The sequence below is a fragment of the Mytilus galloprovincialis genome, chromosome 1 (assembly GCF_965363235.1).
Source record: "Mytilus galloprovincialis chromosome 1, xbMytGall1.hap1.1, whole genome shotgun sequence".
NCBI lineage: Eukaryota > Metazoa > Mollusca > Bivalvia > Mytilida > Mytilidae > Mytilus > Mytilus galloprovincialis.
In genome coordinates this window covers 96318643-96343208 of record NC_134838.1, presented here as the reverse complement: position 1 = coordinate 96343208, position 24566 = coordinate 96318643, and the positions used below count along the sequence as shown (strand labels likewise).

Sequence of the window (24566 nt, the reverse complement as noted above, 5' to 3'; positions counted from 1 at the left end):
AGATGGGAAGTGGAGGTGGAACAGGTTCTAATGGAGAGGGAGGCAGAGGTGGAGGTAAGTTTGAGACTTATTAAGAGTGTTACTTCTCTTATGATTCTATATACATACCTAGTGAGATGGGAAGTGGAGGTGGAACGGGTTCTAATGGAGAGGGAGGCAGAGGTGGAGGTAAGTTTGAGACTTATTAAGAGTGTTACTTCTCTTATGATTCTATAAACATACCTAGTGAGATGGGAAGTGGAGGTGGAATGGGTTCTAATGGAGAGGGAGGCAGAGGTGGAGGTAAGTTTGAGACTTATTAAGAGTGTTACTTATCCTATGATTCTATATACATACCTAGAGAGATGGGAAGTGGAGGTCGGACTGGTTCTAATGGAGAGGGAGGCAGAGGTGGAGGTAAGTTTGAGACTTATTAAGAGTGTTACTTCTCTTATGATTCTATATACATACCTAGAGAGATGGGAAGTGGAGGTGGAACGGGTTCTAATGGAGAGGGAGGCAGAGGTGGAGGTAAGTTAGAGGTCTGGGGAAGAGACTAAAGGTACTTTAAAGGATATAACTTTGATTTATTGAAAATTTGGCTTCAAAGACATAAAATCATATCAACCTTTTGTGTAGAAAGAGGCAAACTTTGTAATCATAGAAAACTTATGTTTTGCAACTAGAAATAACTCAAATAAAATGATATTAAAGAAAAAACCTGCCAAAAGTTAAAAAAAAGAACTTGGAATTTAGACATATACCCATTTAAATTAAAATATGCAATTAAAATTTTATGTCTTTTAGTAATGTAGGAAAATACTAATAAATTCATTATCTATTATAAAATCTTAAATAGTAATTTTTAACTTAAACATGGAATAATACACATGTATATATCTGATGAGCATAGAGTAGAAGGACCACTTGTAAATTAAGATTGGAATTAAATACACCTCTAACCAGCAAGGTTTGAACTCACAATCTCAGAGTTAAAAAGTTTTATAACTGTTTAGATGGGAAGTGCCAGTTAATTATGATATGTAGAGTAGTACACATTGGAGATGTTCTTGTATTAAATTACACTGTATTCATTTTAAAATTCTCTACACATTTTTACTTTAAAGGAATAATACACATGTATATATCTGATGAGCTGAGAGTTGAAGGACGACTTCACTCTAATGGAGAGACCGGAGGAGGTACCACAGGAGGTGCTGGGGCTGGAGGGAGTATCTATGTTGTGGTGGGACATCTGGATGGAGCAGGCAGTATAGAAACATTTGGAGGGGCAGGTATGGAACAGCTGACTAGACATTATTAATCATCATACTGCAGATTCATATTTATTTGTGGGCTACTAATGTTCAAAGGATTTCATAAGTTTTCATGAATAGCGAATTTAAATTTTCAAAACAGATCAAACATCCTATAGGCTTACAAGCATTTTTGGCAAAACCACGAAATCAGGTAACCTTGAAATCTCAAACTTTCCTTTTTATCATATGCTATAATTATCACCTATTAATTTAAAAAATCCTGTAATTTCTTATAATTTTGAGGAAAGTATTTTAAACTGTTTATTTTCAGCTGTGAGAATTAATTCTCTGCATCAATATACATGGATTCTTTTTTTCTTTTTTTGTTGTTGACATGAGAGACTTGATCTGTGTAAAATTAATGCCCCACCTACGATAGTAGAGGGGCATTATGTTTTCTGGTCTGTGCCTCCGTTCGTCTGTGCGTCCGTTCGCTTCAGGTTAAAGTTTTTGGTCAAGGTAGTTTTTGAAGAAGTTGAAGTCCAATTAACTTGAAACTTAGTACACATGTTCCCCATGATATGATCTTTCTAATTTTAATGCCAAATTATAGTTTTGACCCCAATTCCATGGTCTACTGAACATAAAAATTGATAGTGCGAAGTTCAAGTTAAAGTTTTTGGTCAAGGTAGTTTTTGATGAAGTTAAAGTTACATCAACTTGAAACTTAGTACACATGTTCCCTATGATATGATCTTTCTAATTATAATTCCAAATTATAATTTTGACCCCAATTTCACGGTCCACTGAACATAGAAAAGGATAGTGCGAGTTGGGCATCCGTGTACTATGGACACATTCTTGTTAGAAATGAAATATGACCTCTAAAAACATGATTCTATTTGATAGGAAGCAAAAATGGTGGTGGAGGTGGAGGTGGCAGGATGGCTATCTACCACAGTAGAGAAAACCACTTCACTGGAGAATACTTAATCTACGGTGGCCATGGTCAATCAGGGTATGGCGGATCGGGAACAGTCTACCTAGAGGATCGGATTAATTCTACATATCATGTGCGAGATCTTATCATAGACAATTCTGGTTACACAAAATCAGAACAAATTGAAGAATCAGAAAAATTGTATTTAGCATATGGATGGGGTGTTAGTTCTGGGTACTACACATATAACAACATATTGATTGTGACTGATGTCAATGTATATAGTAACTACCATCTACATAGGATAACTGATGGTAGCAGATCAACGGGATATCTCAGTAGTGATAAAACACCAATCATCACCGTTACCTTCCCTCATACTTTATATGTGGACCATCTCAGAGTTTATCCATATTGTTCTAGGCAAGTTTATTGATATAACTTTCCATCATACTTTGTATGTGGACCATCTCAGAGTTTATCCATAGTGTTCTAGGATTTTTTTTTAAGAATTATTTAACTATTGATATAACCTTCCCTCATACTACATATAAAGACCATCTCAGAGTTGACTTGTGTTTTCTGCTAGTTTTAAAATAATTTTTCAACTATTGATATAATCCTCCTTCATACTTTATTTTTATTATCTAAGATTTTTTCCCATGGTGTTTTCGAAATTTTATCCCCACTTCTAGAGTGGTGACTACATTGCATTCGCTTTGTCTGTCTGTTGGTTTTCCATGTTCACCCAACAAATAAATTCTTTCACACTTTTCTTAAGAACTGCTGAAAAGAATGACTATTTGGTTTACAGCTAGATGAGTTGAAATGTGTGTGCATTTTTGGATCAGTCAGACACCAGTTTCCTGTTTTCTGATACTTTTCATTACCACTTGGGCTTGCTTAGCATGATAATTTGTGTTATCTTTGCTATATATGTGCCAGAAACATCTTAATTTCTAAAACTTTTGAATTTGAAGCTTTTTGATTTATATTGTATTAGGACTTTTTAAAATAAGGTAAAACCACCTAGGCCTGTATATCAAATTTAAATATTATATTTATTTTTCATGTTGCAGTTCTTCAAGGAGTAATTATTTTATAAAGACTACAAACAGTACAACTGAAGTAGAGCGTACTGATGGTTATATAGATACAATAGGCTGTGATACACAAAACAATGCTGATCATTATGGAAAAGTGGTTGTTCAAGATTATGTAGACAAGGTATAGTTTCCTATCAAATAAATAAATAGACATATTTAAAGAAAGAAAACAAATCAATGGTTAAAGCGTATAATTAAAATATGTTAAAAGTAAGTAACTGCTTGATTAAGTCTTTTTAGCTCACCTGGCCCTGTCGTCCGTTGTCATTAACTTTTACAAAAATCTTCTCTAAAACTGCTGGGCCAAATTTAACCAAACATGGCCAAAATCATTATTAACCGGATTTTTGTGACAAAAATGTCGGTTATTGATTTGGGGATGTACGGCGGGCGGCCGGGCGGGCGGCCGGGCGGGCGGCCGGGCGGGCAGCAATCAAATGTTGTCCGTGCATTAACTCATGAACCGTTCAACCAAAGCTTTTAAAATTTTAATATGTTGTTACTGACAACTAAATGAAGGTCAAGTTCAATAATGGCGATTTTGACTTTTACCGTTCAGGAGTTATGGTTCTTGAAAGATTGAAAAATGGAGTTTCCAGTCGTGTCCGTGCATTTATGCATGAACTGTTCTACCAAAGCTTCCGAAATTTTAATATGCTGTTACTGATGACAAAATGGAGGTCAAGTTCAATAATGACGATTTTGACTTTTACCGTTCAGGAGTTATGGTTCTTGAAAGATTGAAAAATGGTTTTTCCCGTCGTGTCCATGCATTTTCTCATGAACCATTCAACCAAAGCTTTTGAAATTTTAATATGTTGTTACTGATGACAAAATAGAGGTCAAGTTCAATAATGACGATTTTGACTTTTACCGTTCAGGAGTTATGGTTCTTGAAAGATCATAAAATGGCGTTTCCATTCAGGTTGTTGCATTTACTCATGAACCATTCAATCTAAGCTTTTCAAATTTTAATATGTTGATACTGATGACAAAATGGAGGTCAAATTTGATATTGACGATTTTCACTTTCACCATTCATCAGTAATGGTTCTTGTGATATTGCCAGGACACAAATAAATGTTAATAAATCCGGTTTGCTGTCGTTGTGACAGCCTCTTGTTAGGGTATCTAGTTTAAAAATTGTGTCCAGTGACCCGGCCCACCAACCAAGATGGCCACCATGCCTAAAAATAGAACATAGGGGTAAAATGCAGTTTTTGGCTTATAACTCAAAAACTAAAGCATTTAGAGCAAATCTGACATGGGGTAAAATTGTTTATCAGGTCAAGATCTATCTGCCCTGAAATTTTCAGATGAATCTGACAACCCGTTGTTAGGTTGCTGCCCCTGAATTGGTAATTTTAAGGAAATTTTGCTGTTTTTTGGTTATTATCTTGAATATTATTATAGATAGAGATAAACTGTTAACACCAAAAATATTGCCCTTTATAGTCAATTTTTAACCATTTTTCGTAAATCTTAGTTATCTTTTACAAAAATCTTCTCCTCCGAAACTACTTGGCCAAATTAATCCAAACTTGGCCACAATCATCATTGGGGTATTTAATTTAAAAAATGTGCCGGGTGACCCGTCCAACCAACCAAGACGGCTGCCATGGCTAAACATAGAACATAGGGGTAAAATGCAGTTTTTGGCTTATAACTCGAAAACCAAAGCATTTAGAGCAAATCTGACAGGGTGTGAAATTGTTTATAAGGTCAAGATCTATCTGCTCTAAAATTTTCAGATGAATTGGACATCTGGTTGTTAGGTTGCTGCCCTCCCAATTGATAATTTTTAAAGAAATTTTGCCATTTTTGGTTATTATCTTGAATACTATTATAGATAGAGATAAACTGTAACCAGCAATAATGTTCAGCAAAGTAAGATCTACAAATATGTGAACATGACCAAAATGGTCAGTTGACCCCTTAAGGAGTTATTGTCCTTTATAGTCAATTTTTAACAATTATCATAAATTTTTACAAATTATTTTCCACTGTCACTTCTGGGCCAATTTCATTATATAGAGATAATTGTAATCAGCAAGATTGTTCAATTTTGTCATGAATCCATCTTTGTCCTTTGTTTAATATGCACATAGACCAAGGTGAGGGACACAGGCTCTTTAGAGCCTCTAGTTCAAACTTCTAATTAGATGGTTCATTTTGGAGTATTCACAATAATAAAAGCACATACAAGAATTTTGGAAATGCAATATGATAATTTTGCTAGTCAGTTAATTCCAGGGGACTATGCCAGATTGGGACTCTATTTTTAGATTATGACCTTTTTTTGCTTGAAACAGACTTTATCAAAATATATAATAAAAAAGGACTGTTCAGACTTACATATATGATATACAAGGACTGTTCTATAAATTGAAATACAGATATACACGTATAGTAGAAAGATACAATTCTGTTTGCCGCCTTTATATATAAAATTATGATTGCAAGTAACTTATTATGTTCTTACTGATGATCTATAAGCAAACACCATCCATTTATCTTATTTGAAGTGCCTATCCCCACTCCCAGTATATTTTTCTCAAAATGTTTAACTTTGTTATATTTCTAGATTTACATCCATTTGCAAGCTACCTCTTCCTATGCTGGGCTAGCTGAACTTGAGATTTATCTGAGTGAGAATCCTAGTTCTAATCAACAGGATGTTTATTCCAACTCCCCTGGAGCTGGCTATATTATTCACAGTGAAGATCAGAAATCTGTGTATGAATTTGAAAAGGTAAAGTAAAATTCTCAATATCTAAAGAAAAGAAGAAACTGATCTTGGTAATGCGACATCAATATAACTTGAATTGGTTGTCACTAATATCTTTTTATGAGTATGTGTACCAATATTTCACAAAGTTTACTAATGGTTTAAACCATGTAAATGGTATGCCTAATTAATTGCATTTTGTAAATGGATTTTTATGCCCCACATACGATAATAGAAAAAGATGGAAAAGATAGTGCAAGTGGGGCATCCGTGTACTTTGGACATTCTTGTTTTTGGATGGCATGAAATAGCTAAATAGTGCAGAAAGTGGCGTTTAACACCAATGAATCAACCAATAAATGTAACTTTTTGGCAATTAAACATTTAGTTCTCTTGAAATAGAAAAATAAGATACGTGCAAACATGATTTGGCAAACAAAATTATGAAAAGGGATGTTAAAAAATTGATATATTTAGGTATATTTTATTAATAACTTTCAACCTCATTTTATCAGTATTTGCATCATTTCAAATCTGAACATGATTATTTTGTAGTTGACAATTAAAGGTGGTGGCTCTTTGGAGATGTCTGATGACAATGCAGCATTGTTTGTACATGATATCAGTGGTGACAACACGGGCAGAGTGACTGTTAGACCAAGTCAGAGTTTTAAAACTGACCTTGACAGAGCTTTGATGGAGTTCAGCGTGCTTACACAGAGAGATTCAGAACTTCATCTCCCACCATCTATAGATTGTAGACATATAGATCTGTACATCAAAGGTATGTGCTCTTTATCATTCAGTTTCATCATCCATAAATGGTTTACATACAGGCATGTTCATCGATGGTGTCTATCCCCTTCATCTAGTTTCCCTTCATAGATTGTTCACATACAAATCGGAACTTTTACGATGTCAATCCATAGCTCTCAAACTACAATAAGCCATTAGTTTTTTACCTGTTAACTTGTAGATCAATACTCTCAATTTTTGTATGTCTTATTTATTTTACTTTGTCTATTCTGAATACTGTTTGTTTATCCACATCTTAAACCTGCCTTTAAAAAAGTGGGGGTATAATGTTTTATCTCTGTCTGTGTGTCTGTCAGTCTCTTCATCCACCCCTTAGATATTTTTTGTCGCATCTTTCTCAGGAAGGATTTCTGAAAATTGGTTTTAGGTTTTATATAAGTCAGCTATACTCTGTGATACACTTTCAGATTCATCACTGAACAACTTTTTGTTTACTTTATACTTTTAGCAGGCGAAGGTATCATTAGTTAGCAGTAGCTCACTATTTTCACTTGTTGTTATTATTATAATTGAATGGGTTTCAGTGAAACTTTGAGAGAAACTTTGTTCTTTATTTCAGGCCATTTTGAAGTGATGGACAATGTTACTGTAAATGCCTATTGCAGCCTAACAATTGACCACTATCAGCCCACAACTAATATGATCGATCATCTAGATATAAAAACATTTGGAGAAGTGAATGTATTGACCGATAGCGAGGCTTTAACAACATTACAGGGGACTACTCTAACTGTCAGAAGTGGATCTAAGGTAATGGCTGATATACTTTGCCATTAACAAATATATTTCCTGTTTTTGTTAATTGGCAGTTCATGAAATGTGAAAAGAGAGTTAATGAATAACCTAGCCTTAAATAAAAGATTTTATTTTTTTCATTTGTTCATGATGATTAAGCATATAAGAGTTCTTATGTATTAAAACTTTCTGCAGGGTACTGATAAAATGATGATGCCTTCTTGGTTATTGCATATAAAAACACTAAACTATTAAAGGTAAGAAAATACCCAAAATCTCTTGAGTATTAAAGGTTTTAGAATTGAGGATTACAGTTTTTTGTTTTAAATGCAAGAACATTGAACCAGGTTTTCGAAGTTGACACCTATGATAAAGAAACTTTGAAATGACTTTTTATTTTGGCTGTCTTAGAATTAAAATTTTAGATGATTATTTTGTATGCCCCACCTACGATAGTAGAGGGGCATTATGTTTTCTGGTCTGTGTATCCTTCTGTTCGTTCGTCTGTTCGTCCGTCCATCCGTGCATCCGTCTGTCCCGCTTCAGGTTAAAGTTTTTGGTCAAGGTAGTTTTTGATGAGGCTGAAGTCCAATCAACTTGAAATTTAGTACACTTGTTGCTTATGATATGACCTTTCTATCTTTAAAGCCAAATTAGACTTTTGACCCCAATTTCATGGTCCACTGAACATAGAAAATGAAAGTGGGAGTTTCAGGTTAAAGTTTTTGGTCAAGGTAGTTTTTGATGAAGTTGAAGTCCAATCAACGTGAAACTTAATACACATGTTCCCTATGATATGATCTTCTGAATTTTAAAGTAAAATTAGATTTTTTACCCAATTTCACAGTCCATTGAACATGGAAAATGATAGTGTGAGTGGGGCATCTGTGTACCTTGGACAAATTTTTGTTTAAAGAAATATTGGAATCAATACATCTAAGGTTTTTGTCGAGCCTGCAACTTTTGTTGCAGAAAGCTTGACATAGGGATAGTGATCCGGCGGCGGCGGCGGTGTTAGCTAACTTCTTAAAAGCTTTATATTTTAGAAGGTGGAAGACCTGGATGCTTCATACTTTGTATATAGATACCTCATGTGACGAAGTTTCCGTCAGTCACATGTCCAATGTCCTTGACCTCATTTTCATGGTTCAGTGACCACTTGAAAAAAAAGTTCAGAATTTTTTGTAATGTTGAATTCTCTCTTATTATAAGTAATAGGATAACTATATTTGATATGTGCGTACCTTGCAAGGTCCTAATGTCTGTCAGACAGTTTTTACTTGACCTCGACCTCATTTCATGGATCAGTGAACAAGGTTAAGTTTTGGTGGTCAAGTCCGTATCTCAAATACTATAAGCAATAGGGCTTGTATATTCGGTGTATGGAAGGACTGTAAGGTGTACATGTCCAACTGGCAGGTGTCATCTGACCTTGACCTCATTTTCATGGTTCAGTGGTTATAGTTAAATTTTTGTGTTTTGGTCTGTTTTTTCATACTATATGCAATAGGTCTACTGTATTTGTTGTATGGAATGATTGTAAGGTGTACATGTCTAGCGGGCAGATGTCATGTGACCTTGACCTCATTTTCATGGTTCAGTGGTTATAGTTAAATTTTTGTGTTTTGGTCTGGTTTTTTTATACTATATGCAATAGGTCTACTATATTTGTTGTATGGAATGATTGTAAGGTGTACATGTCTAGCGGGCAGATGTCATGTGACCTTGACCTCATTTTCATGGTTCAGTGGTCAAAGTTAAGTTTTTGAGTTTTGGTCTATTTATCTAATACTATATGCCATAGGTCAACTATATTTGGTGTATGGAAATATTTTATGATCTTTATGTCAGTAGCGCAGGTTTCTTTTAACCATGACCTCATTTTCACGGTTCATTGCACAGTGTTAATTTTTTGTGTTTTGGTCTATTTTTCTTAAACTATAAGTAATAGGTCAACTATATATATTGTATAGAAGCATTGTTAGCTGTACATGTCTGCCTGGCATGATTCATCTGACCTTGACCTCATTTTCATGGTTCATTGGTCTTTGTTTAGTTATCTTGGTTAATGTTAAGTTTATGAGACAGTTGTAATAAAGCTTTATACTTGGGGCTATCAACATAATATCAATGATTAGTAAAGAAGGCGAGACATTTCAGCGTGTGCACTCTTGTGTTATATATGATTAATGATATTAAAATGGTTTTATTATCTTCCAGCTATTCTCCAATGATCTGAAATTAACCTACACCAACATTACAATAGAACCGTATGGTGAGCTGACAGTAGATGAGGGGGTACCAGAGTTTGAAAGAGAAATAGGTTGGTGTTGATGACATCATTGTGATATAGTACATATTTATATAGTAAAGTAGTATTATACTAGGCATACTGGTTTGATATGTTGTTTTATCAAATTTTTAATTTCCAGGAAATTTTATATTATGTGTTTATTTATTATGTCATATATTTATGGAATATTTGGAAACAAAGTATCTGAGTACTGGTATAAAAACTCATTATAGCCTGTCTTTAAAATCATTTATACTACTTTTAAAGATGTTCCATTATGTTAAGATATGAGCACTATTTAATGTGAAGGGTAGCTCTAAAAACATTTATGAAGATCTTAAAAGAATTGTATGAATAGTTTACAGAGAGTCTTGAAATTTATGAATTATTACATATATAGTCAAGTAAAATTATTATAAAGAAAAAGTAATTATTAAATGATTATATGTGTTTAATATAAACAAGATTATAATTTCCAGGAATTGGTAAAGGGTCCTCCAGCTCAGCTGGAAGTTCAGGGGGTGGCCATGGAGGTAATGGAGGTCAAGGTCAAGGTCAGAATACAGTTGGTGCAGGTCATGGGTCATATCTACAACCAACAACCTTTGGAAAGGATGGTGGACATTCCATGTTCCCTCACATAGGTGGTAGGGGTGGTGGTAGACTTGAACTTAAAGTAAACCATACTTTAACTATGGATGGGTTCCTTACTGCCAAGGGAGGTAACTGGACGTCCTATCGAGCTGGTGGTGGAAGTGGAGGCAGTATCTTCATCTACACATGGACTATAGATGGAGATGGAACCATTGATTCTTCAGGAGGAAATGGCTATGATGGTAGTCAGGTTAATGGCGGAGGAGGGGGAGGCGGTCGTGTGGCTCTCTACTATGTTTATGATTTCTTTGTTGGTAAGTAACATTTCAATTAGTGCGGTAAATGAATTCTAAAATATTAAATGCTAGAACAGAGAAGCATCAGCTCTTTTGCATCGGCAAATTAAAAAAAATATTGATTTTTTTTTTTCATCGATTCAATGTGTGATAATCATCTATCTATTTTTGATTTTTTAATCTAAAGAGAGATATGGATGGACTTTAGAAAGAATTTTATATTTGTGTTAAGTTGGTTTCTGTCTGAATTAATACTGTTAAATGTTTCTTTATAAAAATGTATACCTTTTGAAATTCTTTTATACATCTGCCCTTCATTTCGTCTATTCATTATATTTTTAATCAATCCATAGGCACATTTAAGTCAGTTGGTGGGACAGGTGGTAGTGGAGGAGAAAATGGTGGACCTGGTACTATATATGTTCACAAACTACCAATAGAAAACCAGGACATTACCAAATTTGTCTCCAACAGGACTCTCTTTGTGGACAACCATGGCAGAGGTCCTAAAAACCCATTAAGAAACCTGACAGAAGTGTACAACAACTTCACACAAGGTGGTGGTGTGGCTTGGATCATTCCAGTGAAGTATCCTGACTTTGTTATAGAGACCAAGAGTGACACACAAATTGTCCTGGAAGAACTTCAGATCTATCGTCAGGCCCAGCTTGCTGTAGTGAAACCATCAGACACAAAGTCTAGGATAGATCTACTTATTGAGGCTATTGATGGAGACAGGACAGGTCACGTCCACATAGGATACAACCAATCCTTATATATAGGTACTGGAAAACTCCCCAATGATTTGTCTGTTTATCATGGAGGGGAGGTAACTCTACAAGGTGAACTGAGAGTGGCAGGAGTCGATGTCATGATAGAAGGAGTAATGAAAAATGTAGAAAACCTAACTGTTGTTGATGAAGGTAAACTTTATCATTCTCTCATCAATTTTATCAGGTCTTACATTAAGTGCTTAACATAACTTATAGTGCTGTAAATTAAGAAAGTTATTGTCAATTTTACAAACAAGAGACAGAAAGAATTAGTTTCATAGCCCTTTTCTTATGTACTACTGAATAGGATGACTTTTTTTTTGGTCAGTGTGACAGTGAAATGGGAATACTTTTATACTGACACCTACTTCCTGTTTTCCGATACTTTGAATTTTTAATATGTTGTATGCACTTTTATATTTTGTCACACATTTTAACAGTACTATTGCCGCAAAATAGCTTTTTTGTGCTGATGTGGTGTAAAGCAATCACCAATCAATCTCAGGTGCTATTTGGACCAAATGACGTAATTTCTGGTTTGCATTTTGACAGTGTTTACTTGTAAAGTGTTGATATTTTTTCAAGTCTCTCAAACACCAACTGCCTGATTTGTGATAATTTCCCTATGACTGATTGTCAAATTTTACAACAAGGAAGAGATATGAAAGGCTTATTATTCTATATCTTTTTTATACTTTAGGTATACTGAGAATTAATGAAATGTGGGACACATCTAACAAGAGAGTTGATGAAATCATATTTAAAGCATTTAACATCCGTAATCGGGGCTACATGTACATGGACAATAATTTGGAAAAGCATATCATGACTGGAGAGGAGCTCAGGGTTTATCCTGGTGGATTACTTAATGCTAAAAACCTTCAGATAAATGCACACACAGTCACAATAGATGTCATGGGTGAAATAAGAGCAGATAATAATGGATACTGTGATGGAGGTTTGTACATAATATAATTATTGATGGCATAAGTGGATCAAAGTAATGGACAATTTTAGATAAAAAAAATCATATGAATTGTGAAAAAAATTATAAAATTGGGGCATATGCCCATACACCCCTTGGATCAGCCACTGTTAGTACATAATCTGTAATTATTGATGTCACAGGTGAAGTAAGGGCAGACTTTTATGATACTAGGGTGGAGTTTAGTACAAATTTTGTAACTATTGATGTCATGGATTAAGTAAGGGCATGTAATAAAAGATACTTTGATGAAGTACAAGACATACACTTCCAATATCATAATTAAAGCTTTGTCAGATTAGGATGTATTTTGTGATAGAGGCATACTGAATGTGAATATTGATGTCCTTTTATAGGTGAGGACAGATTTCAGCTATTTGAACTATATATTTCATCAGTGATTGTGGGTCTGTTTTCTCACAAAATATTTCACTTGATAACTACCATTAATAAAAGCTTTATGATATTAAATTTAACTTTTGTATATTTTAGGCGCTGGACAAGGAACTAACTATACATCCACATATACCTATGGTACAGGTGCTAGCTATGGTGGTGAAGGAGGGGCAGGTAACTCTGACAGATCTGCTCCCTATGCTTATGGATCATTTAATCGTCCTGCTCTGTTTGGAAGCAGTGGTGGTCACTCAGGTAAACAAAAAATCTATTATATTTACTTATTTTTTAAAGTTTTAAGATACCAATTTTCACGGATTTTGTGGGAAAATTCAAACCACGAATTTACATGTTCAATGAAAAATAAATTTCCAATAGGCTTATAATGAAATTTTGGCAAAACAAAGAAATTAAGTATCCACATAAAAACACAATTTTTTCTTCAATCCACGAAAAAATTGGTATCCACGAAATAAAGAATCCACAGTATTACAAGGGAGTTGAATTACAGGTATGGCTAAGCCATGCATTACAATACATATAGGACAATCGTTGCTAACTAAAAAAAATTATTAGTCATAAATATAATGAAATAATTTTCCTATGAAGGCTGAAGGTTTCCTGTTGTTTGAGAAATATGAAGTCATAAGGTTTATCAAGCATAAGGATTAATTTACGTTTTAATCAATTTGTGGATTGACTTTCATCGGGACAACTCACTGAACCAATAGTTTGGAAAGCAGACAATATCTAATACATTTGGACCAATATAAAAACCGAAATCGAAAAAAGAATCATAAAATAATTGTCTGATATCGTTTTCAAATATTTTAGACCTTTGGTAGAACCTTAAAAAAAAGAACTATACTTTTATTATCTCCCCTTGTAATATATACTTTGACACTTTTTTTATCTAAGAGTTTCTAATGTGGTTAATCTATCAACTTTATTTTTGTGTCTGTGGAAATTTTGAAATCAAATTAAAAGTTGATAGGCTTAACCACATCAGAAACACTTAGATCAATAAGTTTTAAAGTGCCAAAGTTGATATTACAAGGGGAGATAATTAACAAGAAAACACTAGCCAAATCCATTTAAGATCAAATTTCATGCAGTTTAAGATATTTGTATGAAGATTTCAGAATGAATGTTTCTTTTTAATTTAGGTGGTTGTGGTGGTGGAATTATCTATCTCAATCTGACAACAGAAGCCAAAGTGGATGGAACACTAAGTTCTAATGGACAGGCAGGGTCAAATACACAGGGTGGTGGATCAGGAGGTAGTATCTTGGTCACAACACAATTATTTGATGGTACTGGCTCTATTGAGGTATGGTATCGTATTAAACAGATAAATAATGAGCAATTGTAACTATACACAACTTTAACAAGCAAAACCATACATATGTCAAACATTCTTTTTTGTAAATAAAATAAAACAATAAAGACAGCAACATCCATCAATTACCGCATGGTAAGAGTTTATTCTGGTCGACATGTTTCGCCAACAAGGGTGGCGTCTTCAGTAAATAGTTTGATTGGCACTCATACCACATTTTCTTATATCTATGGACAATGATAAATAAATTAATAATGATTCATTTCTGAATTTTCCTTACAATGAATTATATATATATTATATTAAAATTAAACTGTCAGGGGTACAAAATATTGTTTTGCATGAGATTCAGGAATTCTGTTTTGTCTTATGACTTTTAGACCAACTCTGTAATGAGACATCATCAAGAGAGATAATTCTTGAATTTATGAAAAATCTATGGACCAATAATAGTTGATAGGAATAAGAAAAGAACATGATAAAATACAGACAAGTAATAATAAATGATTTTCAAAGATAGGAAAATTTGGTAAAGTTTTTTTTAAATAATGAGAAGTATTTCAATTGATTTTTGAAGCAAAAAAATCTACAAAAAGGAATTCCTAAAAAAAAAAAAAAAAATCATAATTTTTATTTTTGAACATATAAACATGACTTGCTTCAAATAAAGTATTTCTAAATATTTGTGTCTAATTGCCTCAACCACAGAAATAACAGACAGTGACAAGTAAATAAAGATATATTCTGAATATTTTATTGTTGTATCTGATGTTCAAAAAATGATTTGCTCAATAATTACAGGTGACTGGAGGAGCAGGCTATAATGGGGGTGGTGGAGGTAGGATGTCTATCATCTATACCAAAAATCACTACATTGGTGAATTATTGTCACTTGGTGGTACCGCTAGCTCTGGGGAGATTGGAGCTGCTGGGACAGTATACCTCAGGAATATTGGCACATCACCTTCAGCAACTAAACTACAGATATATAACCAGAAAGGAAATGGGGTAAGTTTGTGTGAAAATTATTTTTCTGTTATTGTACTCATATCTAGAGATTAAGAAATATCAAAGATGGTTGTATATTTTACCTTTGAAATGAAATATGTGTATATTTCAAAAGGAAAATAGGAAAATGGAATTGGTAAATTTTAAGCTTAAGAAATTATTTTAATAGTATTGGAAAATTGTGAAAAATGGTGAATCCTTACTGAACTTGAGGAGGTCAAATAGACCTAAGTGGTATAAAGTGTAGCCATTTTAAATATTTGAGAAGGATTCCAGGCAAGCTCTGTACACTTTTTTTATAGCATATAGTTTTAAAATCAACTTATAATTAACATATAACCACTACAAGTTAATTAATGTCAGCAGCATTTTATTTACCATGTGCAAATGCTTACTTTACAGAACCGTAAGACCAAGATAACTATCCCAGATGACAAGGTTGAGGAACATGAGTTAGACACATTAGATCTGGGAACCTATGCTGAGGTTGGACTGATGGCCACAGACAATGACGGATACAGGACTGATGGGGCCAGAAAGCTAACACTGACCACTGTGGCTGGTGACCATACTGCTGGTGTACATGTAGAGGAAAACATGTGGCTTAATATTGACTTTAATTCTACAGCAGTTTTATCATTTGATGTTACTTTATATGAGGTATGCGCCCACCTTTGTTTAAAAAGAGATTTTTATTTTGGATTTTACAAGCTTAAGCCAGTTTACACTGTAGAATCTCATTATATATATCCTGGCTATTTAAACAAGTCTCATTTTCGATTTGATGGACTTTCCATTTATAAGACTGATCCCTTTCAGGAGTAATGATTTTATGTACTTCCTAAAGATGTCTTGTTTTAGACTTTGACTATAAAATAACTATATATGAAGTATACTGTAAACCAACTTATTTTCACCGAAACTTTAGTTAACGTTAAGACCTTTTCAGTAAACGTTATTTTTCAGGTGGCGATCATATTTGTATGATTGTAAGAAACCTAGCAGATATTTTTATGTTGAGCAAAGGGAAATTTAAAAACAGAATGTTTGCATACTTTTTTTTTTTCATGAGTTTTTTTGTTTACAAAGTCAAATATAAAGAGTTTAATTATTTCACCAGTTGTCTAATATAAATAACACTGATAACAACCTCATTTTTGTAACAGCTTATTTCAGTTTAACAAACTATTTTTTTTCTTAAAATTACAGGAAGGAACAGTTAACCTACCATTTGACACATATCTGAAAGACTGCAGAATAATTCTGTATGGTGGATTGTTGAAAGGTGTTGAAACACTGAACATATCTTTGGATGGTTCCTTCACGGTATATCCTCCTGTCAAACATAATTCTACTAGTACAACGGAGGAGAGCTCATTCTCAATGAACAGTATAACCATACTTGATGGAGGTCTGTTTGAGTACAAAGGGGATGCTGCTAATAATAACAAACTGAATATCATGTTAGATGGCAGTCTTCATATTAGAGGAGGAGGGATTTTCAAGGTCAACAACTTAAACCTGGAAGGTAAGTCAGTAGGAAATGATTTCAGTATTAATATTTTAGATATTTTCAGAGTGTCGATCATTTTCATTAGCAGTTTAAGGATGAAGTCATGTGAAATAAAAACATCTAGAAATTTAAAATGACATATGAGTCAATAGAGCGTGTTAGTTAAGGAACAAAACAATCTAAAAAAAATATAGAACCCTTTTTCCAGATACTTTATTTTAAAAAAAAATGATGGGAAGAGGCTGACTCTGACTTTTACCTTAATTTAGCATAGGCATGGTTTGGGTGTCAAACCATAAGAAAAGAAATCTAGAATTTGTTTAATTTTGGGTTATGACCTTATTATAAGCTATTGAGGTCTTCTAGGTAAAGAAAAGTGGGTGTTATGGGGCAAAATATTTTACCCTATATTGTAGGAAAAAACTCATGGAGTCTGAACATCAAACAAAGAAGTATTATAGACAAGTTTTGTTTGTTGGTGTTTGTCTTTGATTATTATTCTGTTTTTTCTTTCTGATGAGTCAAGTGTTTTAGATGGTGTTGTTTGTTGTACTGTCATAATTTCTTTAATAATTCCTATTGTATTATTATGAGTCTCTGCTAGTTTGGCCTGGTTTAAAGGAATTGGTTCATTTTGCCTAAGGTTTGTGCAAGGTTTTGTACAACCCATACTACCATATGTCTTTGCTTGTTTCATTTATGTTTTCTAATTTTTTTCAACAACCATGGCTCTGAAACTAATGTAATAGTTCAAACCAAATTAAGTTGATTTGGGAGCAAACTAAAATTACAAAAAAAAATTAACCAAGTATCTTGCAACTCGTCATTTTCTGTCTTCATATTTAATGAAGAACTTTTCAAAAGAAAATTAAAATTTGGAGAGCCAAAATTGCTCAGGCCAATCATGAATATTCAGAGGTTTAGTTATGTAAATAATTTAAAGGCTAATCCACCTGAGCAGTATTGAGTTCAAATAACCCTAGGTAAATTCAAATAATGCAACAATTGCATGGAAATAAGTCAATGGTCACATAAGTTTGGGGTGATACAATTCATAAATGGTTATCATAATGTGAACCACAAGTTAAAAGTCTAAATCCATTTTAATGGATATACCTGTAAAGATCTAAGTGATATTAATACATGTACTGAAATAATTTTTAGCTCTTTCATCTCTCATGTGAAATCTTTATTTTTTAGCTGTTAATGTGACAATAGACACAGAAGGATTGATAGATGCCACAGGACGGGGCTGGAGTCCAGGACTAGGAACAGGGCCAGGTATTGCAAGCTCTGATGGTGGTTCTGGTGGCACTCATGGTGGCTTAGGAGGACATGGAAATGGGAACACTGCCACAGGTCAATCATACAGTAATGTACAGAGACCTACAGACTATGGAAGTGGAGGGTCTATTGGTACTGGTATCTCCAGTGGAGGGGAAGGAGGTGGAATAGTCTACCTCAAAGCCTTCCATAACATGGAGGTAGATGGTGACATCAAGGTGGATGGTAACACAGCAGAAACTCCTACATCAGGAGGAGGATCTGGTGGCAGTGTAATACTAGACACTCAACACTATACTGGTATGTTATAGTTTAGTTAAATATACATGTATTTCTCAGTTGAAATATTGTATTTTGTTTGAAAGACTAATTTCCCTATGAACCACAGTACTTTTTATACATAATGTTAAAGGACTGTAATTTTTTGAATGGCATGATTGAATAAAAATTTTCTAAAATTTTTGAAATTTTACAAATTGTCCATCTTTTTTATTTGCATATATTTTATTTTGGCTTGAAAAGTTTTAATGAACCATATAAGAGTTTCATAAGAATCATATGATTAGATTTTAGATTGTTTAAACTTGTCTATATTTTCACCACATTTCATCCTTATGTAGGAAAGTTTATAGGGACTATTTTAGATAATGGATGTTATTGAGCTGTTGTGTTCAAATATGATACATTTGGCATTTATCTAGCAATGTATGATTATTTGTTATTTACTGAACAGGTACAGGGACAATATCAGCAAATGGAGGAGATGGGGCTGTAGTTGCCCACTGTAGTAAACACGACATAGAGCGTCGATGTCTGGAGTGTGAGCCTAGGTATTTCTGGGTAGGATATAACTGTGTCTCATCATGTCAAGGAACATATAACCACTGCTGTTATGTTGATAATGTCCATGATAAATGCCCGGGCGATTATGGTTATGATTCATCAGACTGTTATAGAGGATATTGTAAAGGAGAATCTAATGTACATACTATAGTAAGTAATGCTACAAAATAAATACAGTACAGTTTTGTTAGATTTCCTTCTTAAAATGAATATTCTATTGAATAAGATTATTTAAACCAAAAAAAACAAAATAAAGAGCAAAATTTTTCCTGATGCAATATTGAAGATTTTTTTCTGACAATGTTATATGTAGATAGAATAGGTCATTTCTGGAATCATGTCTTTCACCGGAAAAGATCGTCAATTTCGCACGCCTTTATGACGTCATTTACCAGATAGAAGGCGTGCCTGTATCCCTGCTCTATTGAAAGTTTCCAGCACTTTCATAGACGTCATTACATTGTATGTAGGGTAGTATAGAAATAATTAATGTTCCGTAAGTACATAATTGTAATTGTCGTATGACTGAGGGAGGGTGACCGTCCTTTTAGATTTTAAATTCCCAAATATTTAGTGCAGTATAAGATAAAACTTTTCACCCGTTTGCTCAACATGTGTAGGAATTTTCTATGCATACATTTTTGTCACGTGGTGATGAAAGTCACATGACAGATTCGTCTGAAAACCGTATCCCGGAACTGGCCTATAGTATACAGTTCTTTTTTTTTTAAACAGTAAATTGCATTGTACAGTTGCATAAATTTTAATTCAGGCTGTAGGAGGAGGAGGTGGAGGGGGTAGAGTAGCTGTATTTGTCAATACCACCAACACTTATAGAGGTACATACAACACCTATGGTGGGAGGAGTTATGCAGAACAAGGTGGATCTGGAACAGTCTTTGTGAAGGCACCTGACTCAGACACAGGACTGACACAGACGTCACTTTATATAGACAATAGAAACTATAAACCTAAGTCAACCTATGTTACTGACAAATCTACAGACACAGGAAAGACCTATATTGTAACTACTGCTGATGATTCCACAGATCCAATCAAATTTGACCATGTACACATCAACTCTGCCGCTCATCTAGTATTCCTCAACACCTCATCCAACTCACCTAATATTACCATTGGCTATCTCCATGGTGACAAGACTGGAATGCTACATGTGACCAAAGAACAACCAATCACTGTTCTAGACAATGAAACTCCATTCCCATCATCTTTCAGGATATATGAGCGTGCAGAGTTCAATATGCCACAAGGTAATTTAGATGTATATAAAGAGGAATATTTAAGGGTATAATGTTTTAAAAAGTAAGATAATCTACAAGATTATTGTTTATTTTAACATAACTGCTTTTTGTCTCGCCTTGACAGAGTCAAAAAGCGACATATAGGTATGTTGTTTCCGGCGTTGGTGACGGCTTCAACAATGTATTAGTTTGTGATTAGGTCTAGTTTATAATGAACCACAAGTGGTAGGTCAATCATATTTGGTATGCAGTTGTATAAGCATTGGCACATCTCATTTCCATGGAGGTTATTTGGTCCTGTCCCCTCAGTCATGGTCTATTGGCTTCAAAACTTTTCTTATTTTACATGTATTAGTTTGTGATTAGGTCAGTTTATTGGGAACCACAAGTGGTAGGTCAATGATATTTGGTATGCAGTTGTATAAGCATTGGCATATCTCATTTCCATGAAGATATTTTGGCTTTGCCCCCTTAGTCATGGTCTATTGACTTTGAAATTTTTTGTAAGTTATCATGTATTTAGTTTGTGATTAGGTCAGTTTATGGGGAACCACAAGTGGTAGGTCAATGATATTTAATATGCAGTTGTATAAGCATTGGCATATCTCATTTCCATGGAGATAATTTGGCTCCGCCCCCTTAGTCATGGTCTATTAACTTTGAAATCTTTTGTAAGTTATGTATTAGTTTGTTATTAGGTCAGTTCAAGGCCAATATTAATTGGTATTCAGTTGTATAAGCATTGGCACATCTCATTTCCATGGATAATATTTGGCCTCGACCCTTAATCATAGTCTAATGACTTTGAAACTTATCATAGTTTACATGTATCAGTTTGTGATTAAATCAGTTTAAGAGGAGCTGCCAATTTAATGTTGAATCAATGATATTTGGTATGCAAATTTGCCAGTATTGTTTCCATGGCAATTATATAGCCCCACCCCCTCTTCATGCTACATTGACTTTGAAACTTTAACATAGTTTACAAGTTAATTTTTGTATTTAGATTTGGGAACGACTTTTAACATAACAATGGTATTTGGTATGCAGTTGTATTAGCATTGGCACATCTCATTTACATGGAGATTGTTTAGCCATGTAACTCAGTCATGGTGCATTGACTTTGAATGTTTGCATAACTTGTGTAAGATTTTAAGGTATTGCTATTTTGATTTCAACATTTGCATAATCAAAATTACAGAAAGGCTAGACAAATCTCTGTGATAACAGTTTATACTAAGTTGTGCCTCTTTCATAAATTGAAAATCTGCAAAATTGAAATTTGAAGATTATATGTTATCAAAGTCTTGCTTTCACGTTTTGGGATATAACATTCAAATCTTTAAAAGCTATATCTCTTAAAAAGGAATTTCTCAATGCTGTAATTTGAACTAACTTTTGGTAATCCTAATATTTTTGTCCTGTTTTGAATATTTGTTTTCCCATATAAATGTTGATATGAATTAACATTTATAGATAAATGTGTTATAAATTCCATATTAGAATTATTTGAGTAGGATTTTTTGTATGAATTGTGTTTTGAATAAATAGCATATGATTATCATTAAATTCATGTTTTCTCTTGGTATATGCAATAAACATGAACTGTCTATTGTTCCAGTTAATTTGTGGTTTCAAAACCTTTGAAAAACTGATAATACCTCTAAACACAGAATTATTTTTAATTGGAAGACAAAATTTAAGACAATTTTTTTCTTTTTTTCAGCTGTATATCTGATTGGATTAGAATATAAAACCATTTATATAGATGGAGTCCTTACTGGAGCTAATGAACTTATTATTGGACAAGGTGTGAATTTCCTTATTGGAGAAAAGGTATGTTTTAAGATACATTAGTGGAAGTTGTTGAAGATCATTGAAGTATCATTTTTTGTGAAGTTATTGTCTGTTTTTTTTTTATATTTGAAAATGATAAAAAATTATGATGAGAGCGAGAATATTGTTTCAGAAGATATAATACTTTAAGAATACTAAATATTAGATATACTATAACTCATGATACTAAAGGTCATTAAACCACCTGTGTAGTATTTGAAAAACAATATTTTTGAAATGAAATGAAATGTCTATTCTTTAAAAGTACATCATTCTTTTTTTACTAATGGAAGTTTTTAACGACCTTGACTAGCTATACAGCCCTTGCACAGTCGTTTTTTTTGTGATTTTTTTTTATAAAGGTCTGTGTCATATAATCTAGCTTGTATAGATGTTAAATTGCTGAATCATTGAATAAACCAAAATAGAAACATTTTAATGTTCCTTTGTCTTATTTTTTTTAGAGCCATACCATTGGACAATCTGACAGACAATTTATATTTGATACCCTGGAAATAAAAGCCGATGGTAAAGTAACATCAACATATGTTAATGAACATGAGTTGTCCCTAAGTCTCACACTCAACACTTTACTCAGAATACATGCTGGAGGAAAAATACAGGTGTGTATATTTACAGAAATTTAGTTCTTGTACAGTGCTGTTCACATATTAGATTTCTACAGTTCATTCTTTTCCTGAAAGATGGATGTACGTATGCTTATAGTATTGCCAGTTATAGTCTTCAACAATTGACAAATGGGTACTTATAAATGTAGAGTTTTTTTTATTGAATAGAAGAAGTAAGAATGTGTATTCTCAGTTTTTGGTATATTTTATTTGTTATGTAATGCATACTATTTCCTATATTGTATTGATACATTTTAGGCTCCATGGTTAGAAGTAACAGCCAAACAAGTACAGATTGATGTAGCTGGAGTGATAGATTCAAGTGGTCAAGCACCGACTGATCTTGTAGAGCAGGATGCTCAAGATAAACCAGATGGAGGTTAGTACAATTAAAGAAAAGTACCTTATGTGCTTATAGGGGATAGATAAATATTCCAGGGGGCCAGCACTAACATTTCTTGTAGAGCAGGATGCTCAAGATTAACCAGACAGGAGTAAGTTCAGAAATAAACTATGTGGGTAGGGTAAAGATGTATGTAGTAGATGTATTTAAGAGACAATACCTAGCATATATTATGAAGAAGGACAAAACATGAAAGGCTGGAAGATTCATGTTTACTAGTATTGACATTTAAAAGCAATGGATAAACCTTTTTTTATGTGGGTAAACAGGTCTATTGGAAGTAGAATGATAATACTGTTGCAAACACTCAGTAATTTAATGCATTTTTTTAACAGGTGGCTCGGGTGGTGGAAATGGTGCAGCTGGTGGTCAAGGAAAATTCCAGCCATTTGTTGGTCCCCCTCCAAGCTATGGTTCTATGTACACACCTAAAGAATATGGTGGTAATGGTGGGAAAGGGGGAGGGGCCAGTACATCAGCTGATCTACAGTGTACTCCACATGGATCTTACACAGGAGGTAGAGGTGGTGGTGTAGTGGTATTAGATGTGGCTCAAGATTTACTATTGGATGGTGAAATTCTATGTAATGGTAAATCTGGTTCTGGGGGACGTGCTGGAGGAGGAGCAGGAGGGAGTATCTTTATAACAACAGGTCACATGACAGGAACTGGAATACTGTCAGTCAAAGGAGGAGATGTTACAGGAAGTACTACTTGTCTTGGGGGAGGTGGTGCAGGAGGAAGAATAGCAGTCCATTACACTAACTACACTTACTCTGGAACAAAAGATGCTTATGGTGGAAGCGGACATGAATGTGGGGGAGCAGGGACTGTTTTGTTTAAAGATTTATCTGATAATTCCAATAGTCTCCTGGTTGATAACAATCATGTATGTTCACCTCTCAAACCAAATATTAATTTTAATGAATTGTCAGACATAGGAAGAAAGGAATACAGCTTTCATACTTGGGTATTTGATCATTCAGACTGTGATCATAATGTTGGCTGTTCTCATTCCTTCAAGGAAATCACAATCCAAGGCAAAGCACACCTAGCTGTTCATAGAAGAAACATTGACAAGCATACACAATACATAACAATATACAAAACCTCTGGAGATAAGACAGGTACATTCCATGTTGGTCCACATCAGGAACTGACCGCAGATCTACCAGAAGACAGCCCAGAATTACAGTATGGTCTAATTATATACCCAGATGGACAGATGCAGACGGCCAGAAATTTTGTTGTTAATAATATCACTGTGGAGTTGGAAGGTATACTGACTGGAGTAGAAAATCTCAGAATTGGCCCAGGTGGGCATGTTATTATCAAGTAAGTCTAATGCTTTATGTTAAAACTATTGATTGAAAAAGGGAGACACCTCAAATTTCCTAGACAAAAGTGGTTATGTCAGTCCTGCAATACAATTGAAGATGAGATGCATTTTCTTTTGTATTGCAGAAAAACTCAATCATTTTATTTCAGCAATATTGTATTTTAAAAACTAATTTAGACTTCAGTATTGTACTGGTTGCTTTTAAATTAA

At 33.8% G+C, this 24566-nt stretch overlaps 2 protein-coding genes across 2 annotated transcripts in view; both read left to right on the top strand.

Annotated features, from left to right (window-relative positions):
- Positions 1–2: 2 nt before the first annotated feature.
- LOC143063055 (uncharacterized) lies at positions 3–1303 on the top strand. The gene is made up of 3 exons (XM_076235017.1): positions 3–54; positions 418–510; positions 1107–1303. The coding sequence occupies exons 1-3, from the start codon at positions 3–5 to the stop codon at positions 1301–1303; spliced, it is 342 nt and encodes a 113-aa protein (XP_076091132.1).
- Positions 1304–3255: 1952 nt separating this feature from the next.
- LOC143062983 (uncharacterized) overlaps positions 3256–24566 on the top strand; it is a 48408-nt gene continuing 27097 nt past the window's right edge. The window contains exons 1-20 of the mRNA XM_076234902.1: positions 3256–3405; positions 5869–6036; positions 6568–6796; positions 7388–7578; positions 9784–9886; positions 10336–10764; positions 11100–11669; positions 12220–12477; positions 12997–13155; positions 14067–14230; positions 15041–15247; positions 15650–15907; positions 16457–16775; positions 17961–18344; positions 18778–19037; positions 19660–20158; positions 21876–21985; positions 22450–22608; positions 22873–22993; positions 23353–24352. Coding sequence (XP_076091017.1) covers positions 6598–6796; positions 7388–7578; positions 9784–9886; positions 10336–10764; positions 11100–11669; positions 12220–12477; positions 12997–13155; positions 14067–14230; positions 15041–15247; positions 15650–15907; positions 16457–16775; positions 17961–18344; positions 18778–19037; positions 19660–20158; positions 21876–21985; positions 22450–22608; positions 22873–22993; positions 23353–24352 — 5390 coding nt within the window. The 5' untranslated portion in view covers positions 3256–3405; positions 5869–6036; positions 6568–6597. The remainder of the gene's footprint in view (positions 3406–5868; positions 6037–6567; positions 6797–7387; positions 7579–9783; positions 9887–10335; positions 10765–11099; positions 11670–12219; positions 12478–12996; positions 13156–14066; positions 14231–15040; positions 15248–15649; positions 15908–16456; positions 16776–17960; positions 18345–18777; positions 19038–19659; positions 20159–21875; positions 21986–22449; positions 22609–22872; positions 22994–23352; positions 24353–24566) is intronic.